Here is a 27,946-nt window from a genome sequence, read left to right on the forward strand (position 1 = left end):
AAAACACTGCAAACTTTGCCGCCGCTGCGAAAAAGCCGCTGCTGCTTTATCAGAACTAGTGGCATCGGGGTGGAGGGCGGGGGGGGGGGATACCTTGAACTTGATGGTAGTGTCCTTGCCCTCGCAGGTGAATGTGATGAAGCCGGTGGAGGTGTCGATGAAGCACCCGATCGACATACCCTGCGAGGCACCTTTGCCCGAGGCGTCAGCCGACACCTCGGCCAGCAGGTCATCAGCGCGCACCATGTAGCAGCTATGGCGGTCCACGCTGCGGGGAGGAAGGGAAGACGTCACAACCCGAACCCCGGCGGAGCGCTGCCTGGAGACTGAAGGCTGTGGCTGTTATACGCCTTGTACACGGACATGCTTGGTGATAAATCGAAGTTCATACCGCAAGTTTCACATTTTGTTCATCAAATCGTGAGAAGCAGTATATAAACAGACAGTCGCGCCAAAAAACCCCGTCTGCTGAATACCCGCAGTTGAGCTTATCCCCAAAACGCGTGGTGAAACGCTCAAAGTTGAGCTTCCCCCGACACACACGAGGTGACGGATGAGCCGCACTGACCTTCCCTCCGGATCGCCGTAGACGTCCGTCTCAACGACGGTGACCTTGCGCGCCGCCTCCTGGCTGAAGGTGGTGCCGTGGATGTGGTACTGGGTGGTGACCCAGCCCACGTACACGTGCGCCGGGTCCTGGCCCGGGAAGATGCGCACGCCGTAGTAGTACTCGTTGATGAGGCGCAGGCACTCGGCGTCAAAGGCGGCGCCGATGTCGTCGGCGCCGGGCTCGCCGTCCATCTGCGTCAGGTTCGTCACGGAGAGCCGCTGCCGCGTCAGCCGGTCCGGGATGGTCGGCGGCATCAGACGCATGTCCGCCTGCCGGGGCGGGAGGAGGGCGGGCCTGGTCAGGGCGGGTCGGCGGGGACGGGGCAGCGGCGACGCCGGCGAGGCTCAGCGGAGGTCCGGGTCACATCAACAGACGTCGTCAGTGAATGAAGGTTTTGCATCATGTGGTTCTGGTTTACTCGGAGATGCAGATTGGCATCTCGTAGCATGGCGATCAGTCGCAGCTGGCAACCGAGTTGGTGACCTGACTGACCTGGGAGATGCGCACGGCCGGATTGGTGACCTGCAAACCGCTGAGCGGCTGGCCCCGCTCCGGCGGCAGCTCCAGGGTCGGAATCACGCGGTCCTGGCTCTTGCCCCGCTTGCCCAGGCGATCAGTGCTCTGGTCACGCTTCTTGAAGAACCTGCAAACCAAGGAACACTGCTCAGTGTGTGGTGCAGGGCAACAGAGCTACTCACACCGGGACAGATTTTCACTGCAATGTCTGTCGAGCCTACTACGGTATTTTTCAGTTCCCGTGCGATGCTTTGGGCAATCCGAAATATCTCGGTTAAGCAGTGCGCACCGGAATTACTTCATATGTTGAAACGTGCACATCAAGCGAAATCGAAGCCAATCATTTCAGGGGCTTTTTCGGTATGCATGACCTGGAACTAGATGGGGCGTCGCTCCATGTTTTTGAAATCCAAAATGTCTGACAATCTCATCACCTGAATGGAGATTTTCCGCGCTCTTTTTTCTTGCCCTCCGGCTGCGGCGTCTTCTCCCTGGCGACCGCGGGCCGCCCTCTCTGCATGTCCATCTCGCTCGCCGCCCGGCCCATCTTACCTGTCGAAAATCTACCTTCACACAGTCGGCCGTGGAATGTTGTGTGGCGGACACACTGAGGCGCGGCCCATACTCCATCGCGGGTAGCTTCTGCCGTTGCCGTGGTGGAAATTCACAGTAACCAAACTGACGTGCACACAAAAGACATACGGCTTCTACGTGACAAAATACCTCATTCATTTCGTAGCCTTTTGCAGATTCTGCTCCACTGCTCATCATCGCTCCGCTTTTCACAGCTTTTCTTTACAATCAGATGACCGCCGATTAGGATGAAATAGATGACAGCTAATAAGCCCATGGCTAAAGCGAAGTTGCTCCCGGACGCGCCGGCCAGCGGCGCGGGGTCCCACTTACTGCCTCGACGCGGTATGGCCGGCGTGGGCGTCTCGCCGTCCACCTTAGCGCCGTTCATCATCACCTCGTCCGACTCGACGGCGTCGAAGCCGTTCTGCAGGTCTGAGAAACGGGCAGAGAACACGTCAGGGCTATCGAGTCCGGTGCAGCGATGTCCCTGACTTGTGACGTAGGATATGGCAGAGCCAGTACCCCATGATGGTATGTGTTTAAACAAAAATAATATATATGCTAGTGGGGTAACTGACCCTTGCAGTCTGTTACAGCGAGGTCACTGACTCTCGATGTCCGATACAGCGGGGTCACTGACCCTTCACGTCCGACACGCCGAGGTCACTGACCCTTAATGTCGGACATGGTGAAGCCGGACTCGAGCATGGACTGCTTCAGCGCCGACGGCGGCCGGTGCTTGCCCTCGTTCCGCAGCCGATGCTGGCGGATCCGGATCTCGTTCCAGCGACGCTCTTTCTCCGCCTCACTGGCCGGTCACGGTGTTGGGGATCAGTGTCAGGTGAGCATGTCTCCCCAACTCCTGACGTTCTGAGGCTTCTGAGCAGAAACCGCCCGGGCCTTTCGCCACGAAGTTTCCTCGTGAAAATGTCGCCCCATAACTGCGGAAGCCGTGCGATATCCGCCCTCATGTTTGGTAAAAAATAAAGCTGCGGCACCTAGCTGCGGCCGGTAGCTTATAATGATTTTCGCACTCACAGTGCACACCAGCACGTGTCGTTTGCCTTGACAGGCAGCTGCTCTGCGCCAAGCTCGCACCACAGACGATATGTCCCCGCCCCTCTCCCTCCACTTCATGAACGTGAGCATAGCCAGCGCAACAAATGAAGACACTTCACTGGAACTGCCCCCTCCCCTGTGTCGCGCGTGGACGCACTCGATGAAGGCGGTCTGGCAGGTGACGGGCAGCGAGAGCCTCAGGAACTCCCAGTTGGCCTTCTCCAGCGTCTCGAAGGTGGCGTGCGAGATGCGCAGGCAGGGCGGCGAGTCGGAGCCGGCCGGGATGCGTGTCACGTCAATGGGCGAGTTCTCCACCTCGTCGACGTTCTCGAAGATCGGCTGGTCCTTGGTGTACCAGAAGGTCATCGGTCGCGTCATGTTGCTGCGGGGGGAGGGGCGAGACCGGGTCAGGCTGAGGCGCGGCGCGCTAGCTGGGGTGTTGACGTGATGAGCGCGCGTCGGTGGCTACCGGCGATCTGCGGTTTCCCGTAAGCAAACATTACTATGAGCACATTCATTGAGGTAATTGCTGTGAAGCGCAAGAGCTTGCTAAGAGTGATAACTCGTAAATATTGCAAGCCATTAATCGGAGTCGACGACGACGAACTGGACTATAAGCAGTCTTTAACAGATTCGACGTCCGTGAACACAAAATGCACAGATAAATACCACAATTAGAAAGAAGCAATATTTTTGGACGATTAAGACAAAGTTATGCGTACACATAGATCTATCCGGCGACTAGTCAAATCGAAACAAAAAGTTTCGTAGCAGTCATCCGCTCAAACAAACCACGAGGTCCGCTGGCAGACCAGTCTGATCGTCAGACAGCGGAGACCGCCACAGAACGCGCACAGCCCACTCACACGCAGAACGGCTCGTATCCCTCCTGGAGTCCGCACTGCGTGAAGAACTTGAGCGCATTCACGTCGTGCCCGAACGCGAACCGGGCTCGCTGCGAGAGCCCGAGCGTGCAGGCGGGCACGAACGCGTCGCCCACCACGTCCGAGAAGGCCGTCTCGCCGCCCATGGCGTCCATCATCAGCTCGCCGTTCAGCGAGAAGCCTGCGCCGGTGACGGGTCAGTGGGAGGGATGATCATCGCTGTCTGATTATCATCAGGTCAGCAACGGCATGGCTTTGCCCCGCGCCGGGACCAAACTAAATGATGATCAGTCAGTGAAGAAACTCAGAACAATTCTGCTCAGGGGATAAAAGACCGAAATAGAGATGTTTCATGACATCGCGGATTTATTTACCAATATCACATCTGCTATGTGTTTATGGAATCGCGGGGCTACCGATGCGGGGCTACCATACGACAGTCTTCAGCTGGTTTTTAAATGAGGAATGTCACAAGTCTGCAAATCATGAGCGGCTTTACAGCTTACACACGTTTTTAAAGCTCAAGTACATCAAAATCCCTTCAAGAGGTAATATCGGAAGTCACCACGCACCCAGAATGTGATTCTGCGCTCGGAGCGATGGAAGACAAAGCTTGAAATGATACGAAAACAGGTTGAGGGGAATAATATCGGCAACAATACAACATATCCAAAAAATGCAAACTACATGCTAGGACGTTTGCGCCGCTGGCAATCAAACAGAAGCCATTACAAACGTGGAGCGAATATTGGTGCACAGAATACGATTGAGTCGATCACGTGACACCCCGGCGCCAGTCTAGCCACAGCTGTATCACGGAGTGCATCGGCGACGACAGCGCGTCTGCATCACGCGTGTCACAGCCGGAAAAGGCTCGCCGGACTTCCAAACCTCTTGGAGTTTTGTCCTCGGTGCGCTCCCCCTCCCCCCTCCGGGTCCGACTTACTGACAGTGCGGTCAATCAGGTCCAGAAAGACGCCGATGACGTCACCGACGTGCCACTTGTGGCCGTACGTCTCGCACGCACCCCCGCACCACTTTTCCTCCTGGACGGCCGGGTCAGCTCAGGTTAGGTCAGGTCAGGTCAGGTCATCTCAGGCCAGCCGGCGCAGGGCACGGGTCAGCAGAGGCGTCAGTGGGCTTCGGCCATTAGTGCGCGAGTGGAACAAAACGAAGCACGACATGTGGCGTCCTAACGAGGCCAAAAACCGAAACCAAAACACACGGACGGACGTTGAGATACAGGGGAACGAGACTCCAACACCATGCACCCGGCAGAAGAGGGTCAGCTGAGCGCTGGGCTGTGTAGCGTGTCACTACTCACTGATGGTGCGGTCATGGAGATCGAGCATGCATCCGACCAGATCACCGACGTGCCACTTGCGGCCCAAAATGTCCACCTGGTGGTTATGGTGCTTATACGCCTGGCGGTGGCGCCGTGTCCGTTAGCGGGTCACGAGCGCACTCGCCGACACGGCGGCCACCCTGGACGGCTAGCGCTACCACACCGTCGCCGGCGTGTCGCGGCCTGCTAGTGGACGCACCCCAGGGCCTCCACAGCGCCAGGTGCGGCGTAGGTTAGTCGACAGCTAACACTATCGGCTCAGTTATCCACTGGGCGCACTAGACTCTTGTGATGTATAAGCTACATGTGTGAGGGTTGGGGCTGACGGCATGGTCCGACGGTGACGTAAAACGATCAAAATCAGGCTGTTGTTTTGCTGATGCAGAGGCACGATGCATAGAACAAAGGCATGTTAACGCGTTACTTCACAAGCCGATTGTGATCCGATATAACCGTCTTGTTTGAGTAAATAAGATGGCTAGCATGCTTCTATTCTGTACACACAATCATACACTAAGTAGTAGGCAAAATAAAAAAGCTCGCCGCCGCTACTTCCTTTTATCCCTGCGTTAAGCGCGGCTGCAAAACATGGCGCACCAGAGAGAGCATGGTATAGCATCACCAAGGACACTGTTTAAACAGCCATGACGACGACGAACAAAATGACCGTCTCTCATTTCGACCATCGAGAGATTTATGCTTGCGAAATAAAGGACATGTCGAAACACCAGGAACAGCCTTGAACTTGCAGGGGCCGCCAGTTCATCGACAAAGAGATAACGGTGCAAGACTCAATGTGGAAGTGTGTGTGGGGGGGGGGGGGGGAGTCGGTGACGTACGTGGTATCCGTCGAACGCCCAGGACGACTCGTCCTGACCGATCTGGCGGCCCGGGTACGCGTCGATGCGGGCCCAGCCCACCTTCATGGGCCCGTCCGTCAGCACTTCGAACTCAAAATACCTGGCGGCGGGAACGGACAGCATCGCAGCCGTCACGCACTGCCACAGCGGCATCAGGGGCAGAGGAGAATGTGATCGACGAAATCAAGACGTCATCATTCATCATATATATAATCGAAAGGACAGAGGTCAGGAATGATGCAGAAAAATCTTAAATGTTTTCAAATTCTACAGGAGGCTTCGGAGGCGCTAGACCAAGCTGAACAAAAAAAAAATGAAGGAAAGCCCCAATATCATTGCAACCTGCAATTGTCCATGAGTAGCACCTGGCAACAACGCGTCCTTTAGCATACGAAACTAACGGGACTCGCACATGGCGAACCAAAGACTTTGCGTGAAGCCAACTCCAAAAGAGGAGAGAAGTCCTTGAGTCGCTCACCATTTGCCGGAGCTCACGGCGTACGTCTTCTCGGCACGGTAGGTGCGGTAGTTGGCCCTCCCGTTCAGTAGATCGCTGGCCGGCCCTACCAAACGTAGGAGCAAGTCAAAGGACCCCGTCACACTTCCATCTGTTTGACAGACTGTTTTGGACGGCTCTCACATGAGGTCCTCATTACTGAAATATATATATATATATATATATATATATATATATATATATATACCATAACTCCCGGTTACGCCACTTAGTGACCCAGATGACCTTCTGCCGCACCGGACACTACAAAAAGCTTTGACCCGTAGTTCCCAGTGCCTCGTCTTCGTATTTTTTTGGAGTGCAGGTAACGGTCTTCCCCATCGCACTTTACTTAAAGCTTCGCAACTACTCTCGTCCCCTCCCCTCACCTGTCCTCAAAATATGTAGCGTCCCTTTCAAAACCCAGCATCACCGCGTTTCCCCTTCCCTCCCTTATTCTCAATGCATACAACGTCTCTTTCAAACCCCGACATCACTGCGCTCCCCTCTCTCCCCCTCCCCCCCCCCCCCCCTATCCTCAAGGGACACAACGTCCCCTTCCCAGTTCAGCATCATCGCGTTCCGTCAGGCCGCCTTCCCACTGGAGGAAGCCCTACGCCGCTCCAGCCGCACCTTCGTCGTGCTGCTCGGACGGCGGGTCCAGGATGTAGCCATAGACGAGCAGCGTGCGCACTGCCTCGCTGGCCGTGTCCCTGTTGGCCTTCTTGATGGCCTCGTCCACCCGGCGGTACGGCACCAAGTGCGGCGTACGGATCATCTCCATGTCCTGGACACAGGCGGCGTCAGCACGACTCGCGACGGTGTGAAGTGTCAAAGTCATTTCGAAACATCAGTCGCGCACACATCGCATCGTTCACAGAAACATCTTGTTTACGTTAACAATTCACCAAAGTCCCCGTGTTTGTGTCGGCCACGATAAGCTGTCTCATCCAGCAAACGCACTTTCAGGGGTGTGTTTTTCGGCGCGGAATCGACTCATCAATGAGCTTCGATGCTTTCGTCTGGGGTGTCAGACATGCATATGAGTCCACTGCGGCTCCCTCCACAGCGTCCACCGCAGTGGCGGTGCTGCCGGAGCCGTCCCAGCCGAACACTCGGGGTGCCCACCTCATTGAGGCCGTAAGTCCAGCCCTGCTGGATCCTCTCCTTGGACCACACCATGTGTGTGTTCTCTGCCAGCTTCTCCACCAGCTCCTCCAACTTGCCTGGGGGTGATGCAAGGATGTTTTGCGGTCAAATGGCTTTATCAACTTTGACTTTCACGTCATAAAAATAAATGCCAGCGCCGCATAAGTGGAGCACGGCGGTCAGTACGTTCACAAATCATAACTACAATATTTGCATCGGTGGGCGTGTCCGTACGGCGAAATCAGAAGCGTGCCATGAGTTAAATACACTATCAGTAATATGCTCATCATCGCATACTTTCAACAGCAAAGTCAGCCTTCGGTGGTGCCTTACCACTAAGTGACACCTGCGACAGGTCCAGGGGGGCCGGCTTGTACCCGTTCGGCTGCATGAACGGATCGTTCGGCAGCCGGATAGACTTGATGCGATTGGGCGGCTTGTCCAGCGTGATGTGGTAGCCCAGCTTCATGATGGTCCTACCAATAAGACGGTCAACGTAACAGCCGCCCATAGCAGGGGTACAAAACCTCGCAGCCACGCTCGCATCGCGCTGGTGAAAATAGAACACACGGGTGTCCAGTGAGTATTACACCAGCGTCAGGTGATGGGGCGAGGGTAAAATGACATAAAATGAAGAACAACTGAGCTGAGCTAAGACAGCGAAGCCGTTGGAATGGGGTGTTTTTGTCACAGGTGAGAATGTTCGCGTTGATGCAAACAGCATGAATCAGTAAAACGGCAAAAATCGGCACGGTAGTTACTGAGGATTGAAAAAGCGTAGGGCGAGAGAGCAAGCATGTCGCATTTACATTTCGTCGGAGTAGAAAGCCTCCATCAAGCAATATCAATGAACGTGAGCTTGTGGCGCCGTCTGTGCTGCTGCAGTCACAGTGCCACCCCTCGGCCTCTCCTCCCCTTCCACGACGTACTTGAGCGTCTGGAGCGCCAGCTGGACGTCGTAGCGCTTCTCGGCGGGCGGCAACCGCTCGAACTGCGTCAGGCAGGGGTGCAGCATGTACTCGTCCTCGCGCTCCTCCCCGTACCGCCAGCCCTCGTCGATCTTGTTCATCGCCCAGATCTCGTGAATGTTCTCGGCTAGACGGTCGCGGATCTGCTCCACGTAGTGCGGCAGAGTCACCTAGCGGACGCGAGGGAAACTGTGCTTGACCACTATCCTGCCAGGGTCGGCGCATGCGACACCCACAGGGTGTTTCACCTTAATTTTGAAACATGAGACATAGACGGCTTGTGACGATCAAAGAGACTGGCAGAAATAGCGATGATTTAAGGTAGACCCACGGACATTGCTAGGGACCAATGTATCAGCTGTTGAAACGGCAGCTCTAATGGTCGCTTTGTGCTACTGTTTGAAAAGGAAATATATCAAAAAAGGTCGCGTTGGCAGTGGCGTATATCGAACATCTACTGACTAACCATGCCACATGAATATGCAACCAAATATATCTGCAACTGCCACGGACAAACAAATTCCGTCTCACCCATCCACTCAATCATTCAGTTACAGTCAAAGGCGTAGCGATCCATGCCACGAGCGTCACGGCGTCACTCACTGCCGATGTGTCGATGGGCTGAGGCACGAACACGGGGTCCTCCTGCTCGACCAGCGGACCGGCCAGCACGCCCTTGGCCAGGTCTCCAAAGTGGAAGCAGGGGTCGATGGACATCTGCTGGCTGGGCAGCAGACACTCGCTGACGGGCGAGAAGCCCTCAGGCGGCTCGAACTTCTGCCGGCCGTGCTCGCCGCCCAACAGGAACCGCGCGCTGCCGAACCGCCACCAGGTCAGGTCACGTCAGCTGTTCTCTGGCTATGGTCACAGTAGCGCACGGTATGGTGTGTAGATCACAGCGTTCGTGTCGCGACTTCGCCCACGCGCGCTACCGACCCATCCCGGGTCAGGCCAGGTCATGTCAGCTGTGCTCTGACCAGGGTCACAGCCTCACTGACCACGCGCTGCAGACGCATCAAATTCCAGCTCAATTACAGGTCTGGTAGACGGTGGCCTGCCCGGTGATTCAGGGCCCCTATTACCCTGACCTGACATGTCAGGTCATTACCTGACCAGACATGTCTCGGAGATCAGTGGGGACGAGCTGACGAGCGGTGCATGCCGACGAGGGGGGGGGGGGGATCAGTCGGTGCTGGCTCCTCCAGAGATGTGGCGAAGATGACCGGGCTTGAAAGAGTTCGGGTAGATGTACCTTGGCTATATAAAATGGTAAACCGATGACTTCAGGGGCAATTGGCATATTACCTCCAAGAAACTGAAATACATTCGTTCCGCTGGGTAGAAAAGAGACAAAAAGTAAGGCAAATGAAATAAAGAAAGCATGTAACTTACACCAGCCAGTAGCACAGATTCATTATGTTTGTAAGAACAAAGTGATGTTGGCACCTGAGCTTTGAGGAGCAGCTGATAACTGGGAAGAACATGCCGTCCAAGTTGAAGTCCCGGAAGCAGCCCCTGATCTTCTCGCCGTTGAACGTGAACTCGATGCAGGGCACAGTCAGGTCCAGCAGCACGCCGATGACGTCGCCCTTCCTGATGTACGGCTCCGACTCCTGCGGGAACACCAGCGTCCTCCGACCCCCTACAATGGCGGTAATGGGTTAGTACATTGTGATGGGAGATAAACGCTGCCAACTCGTCGCGCCTGAGGTTTCCTTATTCAGATACCAGGCAGTAATTGGGGAATTTGCAGAGCCTGGCATTTAAGGATGAACAGAGCTTATGCATCGTGCTCATTCCACAACAGCGCAAAATTTACCGCGTGTTTTGTTCTTTCCCGGAGCACAACGACGTTCACCTGCTTTTACGCTGCTGTTCTTTCGAAATGTTTGTGGTAATGACACGAAGCAAAATTCAAGGTAATAGGAGTTTGCAACGGGATCTTTTCCGCCATGAAAAAACGGAAAAGATTGCACATAACAGCTCTGGCTATTGCCTAACACGATGACAGACGGTATAACAAATATTTTCGTCTCTGCAGCCTGGTGATCCCCGGGCGAACAGCGGGCCTGAAATCCCAACGCCGGACGTTTCGACGAAATCACAATCCCTGGGGGAGTGCCCACCTGTCCAGAGATGGGATCCGTCGAAGCCGAAGGAGTAGAGGTCGTCGCCGACGCCGTTACCACCCCACTTCTCGCCACCGCCCGGGTACGGGATGTAACCCATGGTGTTGGCCCAGCCCATGCGCAGATGAGGAGCCATGTGGCTTGCCTGAAGAGGTGGAAAGGGGGCGGGGCGGGGCATCAGTCAGCTGCAGGGTGTGGTGGTGGAGATACCTTGCCAGCACAGCCATGACAGATATACGTAAAGGCGTATCTGCATATTTAAAAGGTTGTATACAATTGTAAAGATCTTTATCACTATGTAAAGGCTACGCTTAGATACAAAGCCCTGCGTCGTTTGCACTGCAAGAGCACGTTTAAGACAAAAGTGATGATGATTGGTGACAGACCATACAGCTGTCAAGCCGAGCTGGTGCAGTTCGGTGAAGGCCCTCACTCACAGGGCGACGATCCTTGAGAGGCAAGGCAAGAAGCGGATACACACCTGCTCGATGTGGTCCACGGTGACCTCGTAGTACCACCGCAGGTACATGGAGGAGCCCTGCACTTTGCCCACGTAGATATTCGGGTGCACGCTGGAACAAGGAAGAACGGCTTGGACCCCACTCCCATCCATGACAGGGTCACGATACTTGGGAACAATGAAAACCGCACAGCGATAAACTCTGTGCAAAACGACTCGCCGCAATAGTGCAGGTTTACCTGCTAGTCACAGCACACACTGAGGCTCGTGGGCATGTGGTGGCGTCTGGCGTAAAAAGCAATACAACGCCACACCCATGACAACGCCCCGACGGTCTGGCCATGCGGCGGAGTTTGACCTCGACTGACCTTGAGACGTGATCGACGAGCGCGGTCTGCAGCAGCAGCGACTTGCCGGGCAGCAGGTAGTCGCAGATGTTGTTCTGCGAGCTGCGCACAGCCACGCCGTTGCCGACGCAGAGCGACCGCAGCACGTCCAGCACCTTGGGGTCCCGGCCGTGCTTCTCCAGGATTGAGATGATGACCTTGATGTGCTCCTCCTGCGGTGCGCGGGACGCGGCGCGTTACAGACGCGGGTAAAAACGCGTGTGCGTCCCTGCGTGTGTCGTTTGCCAGCCCATGTCATCTGTCATAGCACGTGCTGATGTTGGATACACGGTCGTTTTTCGGGGTACTGTGCTCAGGGAACTGTACTGTGTTCTTGCCTCTGTCAGCAATAATTGAGTCTGGATGGGCCTTAAGGCGGAAAGCATCCACCACTTGGTCTCATAGGTAAAGGATTTTACCTATTCACCATAGTAAGAAAAGCGTTTAACTGCCGAAAATATGAGAGTGAAGTTATCCTTCTCTTAGTCCATCTAGTTTTGAACCCCCAGAAAAACCTCCAGCAGCTTATCGATATCGACGTCTACTGTCTACTTCCTCACCGTCACGTCCGTCAGCACTTCCTCGATACCCTGAACACGTTTCCACTCCAGAAGCCGCCACCGACCTTCATGACATTGAGCGCCTCCGGCGAGTCGATGAGCACACAGTGCAGCACGTCCAGCATGCCCTCGCCGCCCGCCTGCGATCCTAGCCTCGAGAACAGCCAGTTCAGCCGCATCGAGTTGGCGAACTGGGCGCAGTTGTTGTGGTTGCCCTTGATCATGGCCGCTGAAACATGGGGCACGACGTCAGCTGATCCGCGCGATCAGTCAGCGATCGCGACAAGTCGGGTCGTGCCACTTTGGGTGGTGTGCTTTTTGTCAAATCTTCTCAGGAACACGAGACAAGGGCCTGGCCATGCGCATTAAGAGCACGCTGATGTCATGTCGTGTCTTGTCTTGTCTTGTCTTGTCCTGTCTTGTCTTGTTTTGTTTTGTCTAAGAGCAAGCTGATGTTTTGATATGTGGGACGATCGGCAGTGGACACCGCTGAACACACACATCACAATGACAGCATAAAGGCATTGCGCGTGTGAAGGCTTTAATTATTTTAAAGCTTTTCCATACGTTTTACTCACCACAGACATGATCACAGAATGACACTGGTCGCGGTGTCAAATCGTGCCAAATACATCGAGCTGAACATAAAGAAAAGGGTATAACGCGGCTGGAGTGCTCACCGCACTGCGACAAGACCCATCCGACCTCAGGGCGGCCACGTACCGAGCAGTTGGTACAGGTAGTTGCTGATGATATCCCACACTGCGACAAGACCCATCCACCCTCAGGGCGGCCGCTTACCGAGCAGTTGGTACAGGTAGTTGCTGATGATGTCCCACATCTGGCCCGACTCCTCGCCGGCCAGGGACACCAGGTAGCCCTCGGTGGTGATGACGGTGATCTTGTCGATGGCGTCCAGGATGAGGTTGAGGATGCCCTCCTCCTGGCACAGGTCCTGTCGGTTCCGCAGCGCCCGCAGCTTGATCTGACGCTCCTCGTGGTCTGAGGGGCAAAAGGGGAGCAGCCGGTCAGCTGGATGGGACGGAGGGGGTCATGCTAAGGGGTAGTTTCTGGCAGCTTGGCGACGCGAGAAGTCCCGAATAGGACCGGTTACAGTAGCTGACGCGAACACTACGAAAAATCCCACAGGCTATTATTAGAACGCAAAAGGAAACTGGGACCGCTGCCGTGAAACACTCACCTGGGCTGTTGGATGTACTACAGCAGCGCCTATTTATGGAAAGCAAAGCGCCAATGGTCTGAAGTCACCTGTCCTCTAACTTTCAGGCTGATATCACGTCGAAATTATCAGTTATCGTCCGCCGCACACTAGCTTGTCTGCACCAATATTTCCACTTCATCATCATCATCAGAGCCCCAGCCACCACGTAACTGACCCATCTCGGCGTCAGGCTGCGCGAAGTAGTTGATGAGATCCTCCAGACACATGACGATCTCCTTCAAGTTCATGGAGCCGAGCATGACCGAGTGGCGGCGGGCGGAGCGGATCTGGTCCAGCTGTCTGTCAGGACAAACACCCCGCTGAGGGTCGGGTCACATCCCGCCGAGGGTCAAGGGTCGGGTCACATCCCGCTGAGGGTAGAGTCACATCCCGCTGAGGGTTGGATCACATTCCACTGGGGGTCGAAACACATCCCGCTGAGGGTCGGGTCACATTCCGTTGAGGGCCAGGTCACATCCCTCTGAAGATCGGATCACATCCCACCGAGGGTCGGGTCACATCCCGTTAAGGGTAGGGTCCTCATCTGTCGTTCATATTCGGCTCGGGCGTGAAATAACAGATTGAGCGCGTCGCATGCAAGCTACCTAGGCAAGTTTAACGCATACTCTTGGAGAAGTTCGGGTGTCAACTGGCTTCAGGCCGAATCACGTGAAAACAGGTTGCATCACCCTTCATGTGTGGAAGAAGATGAGGAACGCACAGGCCTGCTTCCCAGGTAAACAAGCGTGATTCAATCCTGCTCCGTCAACGTCGAATCATGGCGAGTTTTCAGGCTTCTCATGTGCGGCAATAAAACCCGATAAAATACTCGACATTCTCCAGTAATTCGAGGGCATATGATCTCAAAGCAGCACGCACTTGATGAACTTGGTGAAGAGAGAGCTGCATTTGCGGATGACCCGGGCGGTGCGAGACTCCTCGTCCTGGCTCCGGGAGAACTCCAAGCCGTCGTCCATCTTGCCCTCCTCGTGAAGGATGGCCTGCTTCACCTCCACCTTTCCCACGCCCTTCTTCTTCGTCTCAAACGCCTGCCATGGCCGAGAAGCCACACGCCGTTGTTAGCGAGACGTTCTGGGCTATGTCCACATGAAGACAATCACAACTAGATAATGACTTCAGGACGCGGGGTTGCAGCGAAGAACTAATGAACTGACGTCATCCAAACACGGAATTGAGTGAAGCCACAGATAAGAGGTCGTAGAGCTGTACAGCTACAGCTTCACGCCGCTGAAATGTTGGAGGAGTCCTCCTAAAGCGCCAGCGCTCGCGGCACCCGATCGTCTCACCGACCTTGTAGGAGAGCCACAGTCCGGACTCGATGTGCTGGACGATGACGGTGGAGTCGCCGTACTTGATGAGCGGCGTGCCGATCACCTCCAGGTCCTTGTCTTCCAGCATCACCTTGTTGTCGTCCTTCTCCTCGCGCAGGTAGAACGTGGTGGACGCCACCGAAGAGTCGGTCCTCCGAAGAGCAACGCGCGTTAGGGAAACACACTGGCGCGAGCAGCGCCGACACTGACACTCGCTTGCAGTTCATCTTACAGCGCGATGACCGGATTGTCATGACTGACACTGACCCTAGAAAACCTTTTGAGCGGGCTAAACGAATTTGTCAACTTGTAGTTGCATATCTTTCACCACTGCATCCCCGAAAACAGGAGTGTTGACGTCAGGGCGCACACGAACACGCCCCAACAGCAATTCTTTTCAAGGGCTGCGAACCGTAAGTTACAAACCACCACAAACGTGCTTTTTCATGCGGATAGTTCAGTGAATTCGCAGCAACAAAGCACAACAATTAGACAAGTGCCCATCGCCAGCTCAACCTCGCCCACACCACTGGACGCCGGACTCCCCCGCCGGGCCATGCCTGCCGGATCAACTGACCTCGCCTGACCCCAGCTGGCCACGCCTCACCTGTGCATGAGTCGGATCTCGTTCTGCTCGTTGATGCCCAGGTAGCGGCCGGTGGTGATGTGGCGGATCCTCATCGGGTGGAACCAGTTGATGTAGCCGCCCGACCACTTGGTCCTGGCCAGCTCTAGCCGCCACAGCGAGCGCGCCTGGCTCACCACGCTGCCGCCCTCGTACACCACGATACTGCGGGTCAGGTCAGGTCAGGTCAGGTCGAGTCACGTCAGGCCAGGTCAGGTCACGTCACGTCACGTCACGTCAGGTCAAGTCACATCAGGTCGGGTCGGGTCGGGTCGGGTCGGGTCGGGCCAGGTTGAGCCAGGCCAGGTCGAGCCAGGTCAGAGCCAGGTCAGAGTCAGGTCATGTCATGTCAGGTCATATCAGATCTGGTCGGATCAGGTCAGACCAAGTCAAGTGGGCTGTTTCAGGTGACATCTGGTCAGATCCTAAGGCAAGCGGCCACAGAGCTGACAAACATTCTTCTTAAACCGTCACGTTATCATATATTACTCATTCCCTAGTCTGCGGCCGTTTGAAACTTGCCAATTAAAGATGGCAAACACGAAGTCGCGGAATCTCGCCATTGTGCTATAGCTATAAGTCGGTCATCGTAAAGCCGCTTACTTCTGAGAGTCGTCCTCTGACCAGTTAGAGGGAATCGTGAGGCATTCATCTCCTCCGTGGAAGAAGCGCAACACCTCTCCACCAAATAGGTATCCTGAAAGGCATATCATCAGTATCATCAATGAACGGACGCCAGCTCTGCAACGTGCCTTGGTGTAACATTTAAAACTGCTGTCATATGATACATATCATATGATGATATAGAGCAAGTCCATATATGTTTTCTACCGCAGAGCAGTGCATGCGGGAAAATTGATGCGAACAAGGAATGACCAAAAGACGCTTGTGACGGAGTTCGTTTCTTCGATGTTCCACCACTATCACCCGTAACTCACCGACGTATTTGACGCGACTGAGACCCGTCCCAAACGGCGACACGGACCAGTGCGTCACGTGGAACGAGGCGTTCACGATCGGCACCTCGTTTTCCAAGGTCGCTTGCTGGAAACAAACAGCCGGGTCAACCCCGGCTGCCAAGGAAAACGGAGCGACACCACCCTGCTGCCCTTGTGTCTTTCAGCGTCCAACTACAGCGCAGTTAATGCTAGCAGGAGTCATGGAGACGTTGGTCAGACTGCACCTGACGGTCTTACAGGACTTAACACGCCTTGTGTCGCCGGCGTGCGGATATTGCCCCCCACGACGATACACGAAAACAAGTCTTTAGGACACTCAGCGGGCCACCGGATCCTGCTGCAGAACCACCCATGAACCAGGTGAACCTGCAGAACCAGGTGGCACCGGAACCATGAACAGCGTACGACATGTGGTGCCCGCTCGGTTGTCAGGCGACAGGTGCAGAAGTCACGTCCGTGCAGCGCTCACCAGGTAGCGCTCGGTGGCGACGGACACCAGGATCAGGTCGTCGCCCACCCGCACCTTCTCGCCCTCGGACCTCTGCTTGGAGGCCGGGTGGATGGTCCACCAGCAGGCCTCGCCTGCCGTAAACACAGCCACGTCGTCACGCGCGGTCGGCTGGTCCAGACGTCGCAATCGGCCGTTATAGGCTGTGTTTACCGACCCGATTAGAGGCGTCAGGGCTGCATCCCGGCAGTTTCGATGTGTGCAAGGAAACGCTTTGGGGATTGGGCCTGTTGTGCCAGCCGATCGAGAATAAACATTCCAGCATGCTCACAACGGCTGTGATATGATCCAGAAATGTAACGAGTTGCATCACCGTGGCACATAGATCGGCGAGCCCGCTGAAGTGGCCTGGATCAAAGGCTGAGCGTCCCAGACGTGCGAAGCCACCCGCCTGCCGCAATCTTGAAACGCATGGACGCACAACGCACAGTGCATGGCCTTCAAGCGCAGAGGGTGCTGGCCATACGCTCTGATGTTTCCAGGCGCTGGCTGACAGGTACCGACCTTGGCAGTGCTCCTGCAGACCGACGTCGAACGCCAGCTTGTCTTTGGAGGAGCTGGTCGAGAGGCACGCAAGATACTGAGGGCAGGTGGAGAGACGGTAAGACGGTGCTGCGTTTTGGTGACGTCGGTGAGAGCGGTATGCCACGTCAAACTTCTTGGCGGAATGGACGGAACATACTTGACGAGACAGATACGTCAAAGTCCTGGACTTCTAAAATGCCAAAAGAGGGCCTGGAATTCCCATTGGTGTGCTAATGTGCACATCTTCGTTTGTCATCATTTTTGTTTCTTCCTGAGCCCCAACCTTGACTCAGTCACTGTTCTCAAACATGGCATATATGACGCCCAATTTACGAGGAGCAAAATGTAGCAACGTCAATGACCTTTTACGAGTCATTTCGCACTTTCGCAATCGAGCGCAGAAACAAAACTCTAACTCACATACAAGAGTCTGAAACTATGAGAGTTATGGAAGCCCCACGGCACCCGACGTGTTAACGTGGTCTGAATGACGTCAATACATGAGGAGCCAAGCCGCATTTGCTGCCGTTTCCGACCCGCGGATGGGGTCGGAAACGTCGGCTGGGGTCGCGGGACGTCGCGTCTCCGACCTGGCGTTCAACCGTCTTACAGGCGATGCGTTCCCCATCCCGTCAATCCGGACTCAAGCAACACCCGACAAACTGTCCTGACCGAATTAGAAGAGCATTCTTCTCATCCTCCAAACGACTGGAGCCGCCTCGAGGCGCATGTCCGCCTCAGGCATCTAAGCTCTGGCCTCCGGTCCCCTGTCGACGCGTCGACCCGGTGTCGGGGTGCGTCTGGGGCCGGCGTGGTCACCTGCCGCCCGGGTGCCGGCCCAGCGCGGCGTGTGGGGCTCTCCGGCGGGGGGGGGGGGAGGACCGGTGACGTGGCGCTGGAGCTGCGCCCAGCGCAGCTGTCCGGGGAGGGGGAGGGGCTGTCACTGGGGCCGCTGGCGGTCCGGAGCTCCCGGCGGGCCACAGCGCAACGGTGGCCACAATGCGACACCAGAGGAGTCGGCATGCCAGGTATATTGTGATACAGCAACGTGCAAATGCACATCTGTTCTGTCACATCTGCAACGGCTTGAAGGCCACGAGAATGATATCGGCTCCGGGATCCGGCGCTTTGCGGCTTGGTTTGCAGCTGCCCACCAGATTGGAACTTCGTCTCCTGCACCAAACTACCCATGTGCATTTTGCACGATGTGACCATGCTAAAAGTACACGCTTGCATGACCCTGTGCCCCGTGCTCAGAAAGATGATACGGACGTGAAGAGAATGCATGAAGACGCATTATCAGCTGGACACTTTCACACACTCTCACTCTCACTCTCACACTCTCACTCTCACGCACACTCCCACGCTTTTCTTTGAGCACACTTGTAGCCATAAGCGCCGGAGCTTGTGCAGATTGGGGGAGTGACTGAGAGTTACTTCAAAGCAGTTTCCTTTCATACACAGCTGTAAATCTAGTTATGAATTTTCACAAAAAGTTGGACGGCTTGGCAGCCCCTCCCCAAAGCCCCTGAGTACCTCTCCCAAAAAAGCCCCCGGCCGACCCCAGTTCCCCCAAAATGCAAAAGTTTTCGCGCCTAATCAATGGTTGCATCCGCTTAATTGCAAATTGACGTAAAACGTATGAATCGTGCAGCTTTTGCCACAACAATAACATCATGCCATTCAATTAGTCAACGTCATTCATGTCAATGTCTAATTATGATGTCAATGACAATGACACAAACCATGTCATTCACTTTACTGTCATGTCATTCATTTTACTGTCATGTCATTCACTTTACTGTCATGTCATCACTTACGTCAATGACACCGTGTCAGTGTTCAATTATCATGTCAACGGCAATTGCGCGAACTGAGTAGACATCAGCCCGCTCGAGCATGGGTTGACAGCGTCCCGGCGTCCCGGTGGAGAACCCCTGTACGCCCGGCGGCGGCGCCTCCGGGCGTCGGGGTCGGGTCACGGCCTAAATAGTTGGCAGGGCGCCCCGGCCCGGCGGCCAGCTGACGGCGAGCGCCGCGGCGCCCGAGGTGGGGGAGGGGGAGGGGCTCTGTGGCCGGGCGGCGCGACACGCCCGGCGCGGGGGAGGGGGGAGGGGGGCGACTGCGCGGCGTGGCGGCGCTGCCAGACAGCGCAGAAGAAACGACAACCAGTTCGGGCGAGGAATGCAGGTCCAACGCGTGGTGGTAGGCTTATTGGTGGAATGGGAGGGAGGGGGGGGGGGGGGGGGGGGGGGCGGAGGACAAACCTGGCTTATGAAGAAACGCCAACCTGACTTATGAAGAAATCTCGTGATTCGGCAGCAGTGTGCAGTTTAATCATCTACAGAACACGGTAGCACCATGATATGCACCTCACCAGAAATAAAAATGTCCAAGCGCTTATACTTGGCCGTGCGTATGAATATCTTGAAAACGCGGTCGCAGTGGAGTGCACTCACGCTAATGTCATGCACCCATCTTTTGTTGGCGAAGCATTTGTAGTTGAGACTATGTGCCCTCTAACGCCAAATTAGCACTGCTTCATAGCATAAAAATGTCAACAACTTAGAGCTGTTTCGTGCGTTATATCGTTCTGCAATCCAACTACACACAACCCCATTGTCAGCCGTCCTGGATTTTCCCGGACCGGTGGCATTGCCAGACAAACATTCCACCCGCAGTCTGAGCTGTCGCGCGCTTGGCCCAGCAGTGGTCGCCGTCTGGCCCTAAAGCGGCCGGCGTCTGGCCCAGCAGCGGCCGCCGTCTGGCCCAGCAGGGGCCGCCGTCTGGCCCAACAGCGGCCGTCGTCTGGCCCAGCGGTGGCTGCCGTCTGGTCTGGCAGTGGCCGCTGTCTGGCCCAGCAGTGGCCGCCGTCTGGCCCAGCAGCTGTTTGGTGAGCTCACCATATCGCTGTTCTGGTGCCGCAGCAGCACAGCGTTGCCGTACAGAAGCGTGCGATGGCCAGAGCCGGTGCCCTTTCCCTGAAATACGGCAGAGTAACGTCAGAGAGGCAGCACTGGAACCGGAAGATCATCCATACTGTTTTCTGTTTCCGAGAGAGCCCATTCATCTGGTCTTCTGATTCCTGGGGAACCCATTCATCTAGGCTTCCGATTCCAGTCTTACGAGATAAAGCGTGGTAACAATGTCCCAACTGTGTGTTCTAGAATGAAACGAAAATGAAAATTTGGGGCTAAAATTTCCCAGCTTTACTGGCAATGCAATTGCAGCCTTGCAACAAATGACAAAATATGTTCTGGCCCTTGCGAATTCAGAGCATAGGAGGTATTGCAAGAATTGCGATGCTTCACCAACATTACCTCACCGGAACGCTATCGCTGGAGAAGCTGCAATGCCTATTTAAGAGCTCCATCATAGATGCCTCTCTTTTTGGAAGCATCACTACCTCACCACATGGACGTGCGATGAAGCAAAACTTCGTCGCCATTGCTGGGTTCCAGCAAGGCAAATTTAGACGGCCGTTGCCCGTAAGAGCCATTGTCCGAAGTGTCCGGCACCGACGCAATAAACATATGAAGTAAATGGCAGTTGGCACTGACGGCAATATCCCTTATGCCAAGTTTTGTCGATCCTTTTAGAACATTCAGCTAGTGCTTGAACAACGATGCCTTACATGATTTGTTTTTCAACTTACATACGCTTTACAACTTACATATAACTTATATATACCCGATGGGCAATGGTAACCGGTGTGGGTTACATTTCAGTGACACTGGAAGACGAACATCATTTAAGATTGGGGTGCCACCACCATCTTGAGCATTTTAAGTAAATCAGTATAAGACGGCTATGTTGAAAGTCAGATGAGTGGTTGCATGTAAATATGGACGAAGTATCATAATAACCTTGCAAATACCACATAATTACCGTCTGCAATAGCGACACTTGTCCGCAGTATTCCCATACTGGAAAAAAATGGCCTGCTGTGCATAAATATCTCCACACAACCACAAGTGACGTCATAAACCAGGGAGGTGGAATACTTCTAATGACTGTGACGGATGGAATCCGGGAGATCGCAGACTTCTGTTGGGTGTGGCGGATGAAACCCGGGAGGTCGCAGACTTTTGTTAGGAGTGACGGATGGAATTGGAGATGGCAGACTTCTGATGGCTGTCACGAATGACATGAGTTTCAGAACTGGTCCGGGCGGCTATCTGCTACCATCGTTTTCATTTTGTCGGAGCCGATAAATGGGGCCAAGTTGTAACCAACCCGATCAAAACACTTACCCCAAGTTCTTAAAACACCTTGGCAGCATCATTCTTGCTAGACTGAGCTCAGAAACAATCACAAAATGGGTATAAGCTCACCTGATACACATACTGCACGCAATCTTAGGTGGACTGCATGACATAAAAACAAATCAAGTTGTCAAGTATTGGCTCCAAAATTTACGTGAAATCACTAAGTCATCCATAAAATGAGCTCGAAAACTAATGATAGCCTTGTTTGCAATCATAGCAAGGAGTATGGTAACCGAAAATTGACATCCAGACACTCAAAAGGCAAATTGGTGCATACACATACGTGTATACGTGTATGTATGAATGTGTGATTGTGTGAGTAAGTCCGTGTCACGTTGTCGATGGGAGACATGTGCTCAGGATGGTCACGAAAGGACCATGTTCCTAAAATCAGACACACTCACTCACATATGTGCGCGTTGTCAAGACATGTAGATCAATGATGCAAAAATGCAAAACCGAATAAATGCAAAACTTAGGTTCAACGCTATAGATTGCAATGCTCACAGCAGACAGCCCGTTTGTTTCACTGATATATAGGAGATAGCTTCGCACAAAGAGCAGACAGCACATCAAGAGCGCGTCACAGTTCACGAAAAGCTAAATGGCTACGGCAGAGTGACCAAAGCTTTTTCCGCAGACCTCACCACGATACAATGCAATCAAATTCCAGAGCACATACACCCAAAGCACCAGGAGCGCAGGTGTTCGCATACTAGTGGTGTGAAAAATGTAGTAGTGCTGCACAAACACAACGAGCCTCTTGTATGAGCCAGCACAACGAACCGAGCCACATTTCGCGTACGCTTGCACAAATGACGTCACAAGGCTGGCTTTAACCAGGCTCAGACTTAGGCATGTTCAGGTTGCGTTTAAAAAAATATAACTTAACATCGACGAGTAGCAGTTAAAACGGTTGTTCTGTCTGTGCTTGCCAAAAACTGAACAGCGCAAAGCGGGAGGGTCGCAAAGCAGCGAAAGCAAGGAGCTCTACATTCGGTGACGATGCGGGTTAGAGAAGCTGCCTGGGACTGAAGAATACCGTACCTGAAGGCGGCTCCAACCGCGACGGCCCCGGGAGTTCGGCGAAGCGCAGCGACGTTGGAGCGTTACTGATTAGCGCACCGGGAGGGGTCCATACTCGGGTCGCCTAAAAGAATGCTATACCGTCTAGGCGTTTTGCGGGGAACTCAGGTGATGAGCCTAACTATGAAAGCGGTGAAGCGTAGCCGAATTATGTGGATGAACAGAAACGGCGGAAGGGGTGGGGGCGGCGTTAGCGACTGAGAAAGCTCATGTAAGCCGAACATTGTGAGATCCGCAATGCGGGGGAAAATTAATCATTTGCGGCTGGTATGTAAAAAGCAACTTTCTTTCGTTGACGTCAGATATAAGGCATGAGCCATAATGTCTGGTCATAGTGCGGCTTCTAAACCCCCATGTCATTTGGTTATGGACGTGCAGTAACTAACAAATGCGCTCCCCAAATTGATGCGCACGATCTCAGTGTAGAAGAATGGTACGGATTTTCACAAAGCAGAAAGCAAAGCCAAGAAGTTTTCTGATTATATGGTCACGTTTAGGCATTACTTCTAGAGCAAGACGACAGATTATATTACAAATTCTAGCACTCGTCAAACGCAGCATACAACCGACGTGAACGTTTCAGAACGACCGCAAGGGAACAAAAGGTGCCCTTAGCTGTTGCCTCTGCGTTTATATCAATAAGTTCTATATCATCACGTTTAGAATCTTGTCAATGGGAATCTAGTCCTTAAAACAGCATCACGGGAGAACTTCTCGAACAAAAACGAAAAACACTGAGTGAGGTACACGAGATGAAAAACGAAAAAACTGCTCCAGAACTAGCTTAAATGACTTAATTCAGATGAACCCATAAAACATCATGGAAAATCAGAGCAACATAAGTAACCACTCCACAACATTGGGTCTCTCCCTCCAGTCCCACATGGGTAAGGATCTGGTACAAACAATGGAACCACAAGTTACTACGAGCTACATGGCAAGAGCTAGTGCCAGTGTACGCACTATGAGGGACGATAGAGGGTGCACGCGCTACCACAGCCACTGGTGGTGTTTGTCTGTATGGTGTGGGGCAGACAAGACAAGTACTTACTACCGCGCCGTTCTCCTGCAAGTTGCAAAAACACACGTAAACACAATGACCAGAGACGACTCGGCTACATGGGCTAAGGCTAGACGGTCAGCTAGACGGCACGGTGTCATTTCGAAAAGCCACCGATGAAAGCTTGTGCCATTGGCTGAGGTCGAATGACTGCATGGAGATCAGCAAAATGCGATAATATCCGACTCTTCTCTTCACGAAGCTCGAAATATATGTTTTCTAGAGCTCGCTGTTCGGACTACGACGTGGGTACGATATTTTTCCAGGCGTTTCCCGATTTTTGACTTCTTTTAAACGAAATGCCTTCGAGACTGCAAAATCGCCTAGTCAGTTGACTACACAAACGGCTTAGTGAGATCAAACGCGAATGTTAAAACACAAAAAGACGAGACAATGCTTCCACATAAGCGATGCCCGGAAATGACTTTAAATATGGCTTTTGGCAACAATTTATGTAACGACGTGCCTCCGGCAACTGGCCTTTGACTTATGAAATGCAAAGGCGCTGGCATTCAGAGTGTGCTGTTCTCCTTACACACGGAACTTACGAATCAAGAGAAAACCCATACGCCATTGAGCGCCGTGCACGCGCTTCCCACGTGGAAGTTCATATCCCATCTTTCTGCCGGTTGTGTTATTCCACCGCCTTAGCGGCGATTTCTAGTGGTTGGCATATATGTATAAATTTTGATTCAGAAGGCTCGCAATGGTAGCATTTTGGCACATACATTTGCATAAACTGCGCGACGATATTTGAGAAACCGAAGTCGCATTTGTATCACGACCTAGCTCTTCGCAGGAATCTGATTTCTTCGGCTAGCGAATCCCATGCCATAAATCATGCAAAGCCTTTTGTTTGACATTTCACAGTGTATGTTCATCGATAATGTGCCATAAGAGCGGACGTCACAAGAAAAAGCTAGCATGAGCTGAAAACACGGCTAAATTCGCCAATCTACGCAAAACCCACCCCGACATCAAGTCCCCCATCTAGAGCTAGCTGTCCGTGACGCGCGGCCCACCGGCGACCTCTCAGTGACCTCTGCGGCGACCGGAGCTGAGTCAACTGACCGTGTCGGAGGCGGCCGCCGTCACCAGCTCCTGGAGTGCGCGCACCGACAGCGCCTGCTCAATCACGAACACGCAGGCGGCCAGGTCGGGCGGCTTGTTCTGAAACCAGGCGGATGTGTGCGAAGTGGACCATCGCACCGGCACACACGGGGGTGGAACACCGCGCTGACGGGCAAGGGAGAGGTCGTCTTATGGGTGTGGTGGCCATCACATGGGGGCCGTACTTGACAAATCACCGCTAGCCTTCGCTAGCATCGTACTGATCCGTCTCATGAGAGTTTACCCGATTGTGGTCATCTTGTTCTTTGTAGATCTGATCAACATTTTTGAAAGAAAACGAGTATCACCTATATGACACAACGGTGCCAAATTTGACAAGCTACGTACATACAGAAATTTTGCACCGCAGCTTTTCGTTGACATCATCTTGACTACCGAGCATGTTAAAATGACGCAGAATGACAATGGTAACAAAAAATGGGCTAATACCGCATGGGGAAAATAGCACAAACCCAAAAACTAATCTTGTGACCAGTGCGGGTCCAAACGCAGCACACATCCCCACCCGTAACATCGCGCCTTCCGCCAGTTATGGCCGGCGGCCACGGCTCGGCGGCGGGGGCCGGCACCACACCGGTCCTCCTATGAGCTCACCCTGTCGGCGATGCCCTCGAGGAAGCAGGTCCTGTTGCCGAACCCCTCGGCCGCCAGGCACACCCTCTCCCCTGTGGCGTTGCAGGAGAGACACACCATGTCCTCCTGCGGAGGGACACGACCGGCGTCAGGCGCGGCGCTCGAGCGGAGCCGGCTGCTGCTTGGTAGAGCAACCACCACACCAAGGGTGGAGCGCGTGTGCATACAGGGGAGTCGAGGGCGTGTCACAGGAGAGGGGGTTTGTCGAAGGCGTGTCACGGGAGTGGGGGTTTGTCGAAGGCGTGTCACGGGAGTGGGGGTTTGTCGAAGGCGTGTCACGGGAGTGGGGGTCTGTCGAAGGCGTGTCACGGGAGTGGGGGTTTGTCGAAGGCGTGTCACGGGAGTGGGGGTTGTGGAAGGCGTTTCACGGAAGTGGAGGTTTGTCGAAGACGTGCCATGGGAGTGAGGATGCGAGCATAAACAGTGGACACTTATCAGCGCTTCTGACGTTGAGAAAGACAGGAATGGAACGTTAGGCAAGACTGACATTTGCTCAAACCGCTAGACCACCAGAGACTGCAAGGGGTGGTCATTGTTGAATCCCAGGAAATTTTCTGTCAACGATCGCTCAGTTTACTGGCAATTGCTTTACTGCAGACGTGTTTAGAAGAAACGCGATAAGGAAAAAGAAAGACAAGAGAGGCACAATGGGCAAAACATATGTTCATCATAATAAACTTGCCAATTCATTTCAGACCACGACACTGTAGGATCCTAATCTCAAGATTTACAAGTACGTACATGCTATCATACGGCTTGAAATACGCGCAAGCAGTCTTACGCGGTGAGGGATGATCAGGGCCATTGCTACGTGAGGCATATAACTTGTCATCAAGTAGATAACACGAAAACCTGACCTGGTGAAATCAAGGATCGATTGGAATCCTTGCCATATACGCGCTGGAAACACCGTCCAACAACTGGGTTAAGCAAGCGAAGGCTTACCAATGCTATGTCGCGCATCAAACTACGTAAAAATTTAAGTAACATTGACTTGAAATTGCTCGGCCACAATGGTTTGACCATCCTCGGTAATTTCGGTTGACGAAATAAATACAGCACAGTGATGACGCTCTTAGTGACCATGACCCAGACATTCGAGTGAAAACGAAAATATTTTGGGTGACAATTGCTCACAGTGAACCAGACATCCCTGTATCCAGTTTTCGTGGTACCCTCTTCATCATTTGGGTCCCAGCGCATTGAATTCGAGAACGGTCTCAAGGAAGGTGGCATTGACCGCATCCGGCCGATTTATGGCGCACCAGCGGGACGGGCAAAGTCAAAATCACTCATAAATCTGCAGGCAGTACATACACCCACGCTGTGCTTTTCATTTCGCGTTCTCCGCCTCCGTTGTCGGGAACTGACACCAGTCTCTACGAACGCCTAAAACACGGGTGGGTGCGAGATCTGCGCACGCGCGAGATCTGCGCACGCGCGAGATCACCTGTTGTACACATTGTCTGGCACGCTTGCCATTGCCATTGTGTATCTGTGTTCTCCTCCGTCAAAATGCTATTTTCTGGTAAGTTTGAGCGCTCCGCCGTCGACATTTGGGTCCGATTCCAGTCCGTGTTATGACATTTTTGCAACCAGAAAATTATATGTCTCGTACGTTAATCGAATTTGAACTTCAAAGTGGATATCTTGCTCACAAACGTTGAACCTTACAGGTTACAGGCCGCTACGGTTCATCAAAAAATGATGTGCAAATACTTTGAAATCTATAAAGGAAAATATTCCAGCAGTGGCGCTTATCTTTATCATACGTTTCCACAATCGCGCTTGTTCTTCCCATACAAGTCTGCGATCAGTGATTGCAGTTATTAGTCTGTGGAATGCGCGACCGTCGGCCCGTGTCCGTAGGACCGCCGGCAGCTCGAGGCGCCAAGCGCATTAGTATCCGAACAAGATTCGCCCGACTTGCTGATTTCCTCCCAGCTGTAAACACGGTACAAAAGAGCGTTACATCATTGAACGGCATCCAAAACCATTCGCAGCCCTGCTGAGCAAGAACGACAGAGTCCACATTAACGGATGAACGATACAACTTGAGTGGAGGGCTCAGAGCAGATGCAGCAAGCTCTATCAACAGGCGCTCGCAATCCGACCACGCACACTCGTGGAAATGCATGTCGATGACATCAGTTGTGCAGTGTGAGTGAATGGTAAAAGTGAGAGCCGTGCCCAGCGAGCATGGACGGCATGCTTGACAAGATGAGCATGCATAAGGTGCCCGGCATATTGATAATGTGTAGTGTGGTGTGTGGCTAAGGAATCCATCCATATGTTCCATCCTTCTGGAACCAAAAACCATGAATAACGCGCATTCAGTATCGTTGTCTCCCGGGTCTGATCAGTCCTGAATCGCAGCTGATATTGGTGCACAATCATGTGTGTATTACAGCATCGAGAGCGTTCGGCAGCTAGAGCTTTGTACCCACGATCTTATGATTTGTGCACAGTACAAGTACAATACACGGTACACAAACTCTACACATTATACCGTCGAGGACAAATAGAGGCGCGTGAGAAGTTCTTTTAAACTCTCTAGGATTTCTGTAGAATTTTCTAACCACGAGTAGCCGTGTGTGGTT

The 27,946-nt window shown here is 53.5% G+C and overlaps 1 protein-coding gene across 3 annotated transcripts in view; it reads right to left on the reverse strand.

Annotated features, from left to right (window-relative positions):
- RyR (Ryanodine receptor) overlaps window positions 1-27,946 on the reverse strand; it is a 67,537-nt gene that overhangs the window by 36,070 nt on the left and 3,521 nt on the right. For 2 of the 3 annotated variants that reach the window (XM_037216609.1, XM_037216608.1), the window contains exons 2-35: window positions 25,308-25,412; window positions 24,654-24,752; window positions 23,574-23,588; window positions 20,072-20,149; window positions 17,148-17,223; window positions 16,605-16,717; window positions 16,115-16,220; window positions 15,780-15,873; window positions 15,159-15,341; window positions 14,532-14,703; window positions 14,100-14,269; window positions 13,396-13,520; window positions 12,800-13,000; window positions 12,064-12,227; window positions 11,421-11,611; window positions 11,074-11,164; window positions 10,590-10,737; window positions 9,910-10,105; window positions 9,067-9,277; window positions 8,425-8,633; window positions 7,829-7,971; window positions 7,475-7,572; window positions 6,980-7,133; window positions 6,329-6,413; window positions 5,830-5,950; window positions 4,970-5,069; window positions 3,628-3,826; window positions 2,919-3,143; window positions 2,374-2,510; window positions 2,033-2,134; window positions 1,561-1,678; window positions 1,103-1,253; window positions 569-879; window positions 94-268 (exon numbers count right to left, since the gene is read on the reverse strand). In XM_037216609.1, coding sequence (XP_037072504.1) covers window positions 94-268; window positions 569-879; window positions 1,103-1,253; window positions 1,561-1,678; window positions 2,033-2,134; window positions 2,374-2,510; window positions 2,919-3,143; window positions 3,628-3,826; window positions 4,970-5,069; window positions 5,830-5,950; window positions 6,329-6,413; window positions 6,980-7,133; window positions 7,475-7,572; window positions 7,829-7,971; window positions 8,425-8,633; window positions 9,067-9,277; window positions 9,910-10,105; window positions 10,590-10,737; window positions 11,074-11,164; window positions 11,421-11,611; window positions 12,064-12,227; window positions 12,800-13,000; window positions 13,396-13,520; window positions 14,100-14,269; window positions 14,532-14,703; window positions 15,159-15,341; window positions 15,780-15,873; window positions 16,115-16,220; window positions 16,605-16,717; window positions 17,148-17,223; window positions 20,072-20,149; window positions 23,574-23,588; window positions 24,654-24,752; window positions 25,308-25,412 — 4,866 coding nt within the window. Of the gene's footprint in view, window positions 1-93; window positions 269-568; window positions 880-1,102; window positions 1,254-1,560; window positions 1,679-2,032; window positions 2,135-2,373; window positions 2,511-2,918; window positions 3,144-3,627; window positions 3,827-4,591; window positions 4,692-4,969; window positions 5,070-5,829; window positions 5,951-6,328; window positions 6,414-6,979; window positions 7,134-7,474; window positions 7,573-7,828; window positions 7,972-8,424; window positions 8,634-9,066; window positions 9,278-9,909; window positions 10,106-10,589; window positions 10,738-11,073; window positions 11,165-11,420; window positions 11,612-12,063; window positions 12,228-12,799; window positions 13,001-13,395; window positions 13,521-14,099; window positions 14,270-14,531; window positions 14,704-15,158; window positions 15,342-15,779; window positions 15,874-16,114; window positions 16,221-16,604; window positions 16,718-17,147; window positions 17,224-20,071; window positions 20,150-23,573; window positions 23,589-24,653; window positions 24,753-25,307; window positions 25,413-27,946 lie in introns of all 3 variants that reach the window. The other variant, XM_037216607.1, reaches the window with a different exon arrangement.

This window comes from Pollicipes pollicipes, unplaced genomic scaffold (genome assembly GCF_011947565.3).
Source record: "Pollicipes pollicipes isolate AB1234 unplaced genomic scaffold, Ppol_2.1 Scaffold_4002;HRSCAF=4701_pilon_pilon_pilon, whole genome shotgun sequence".
Lineage (NCBI taxonomy): Eukaryota > Metazoa > Arthropoda > Thecostraca > Pollicipedomorpha > Pollicipedidae > Pollicipes > Pollicipes pollicipes.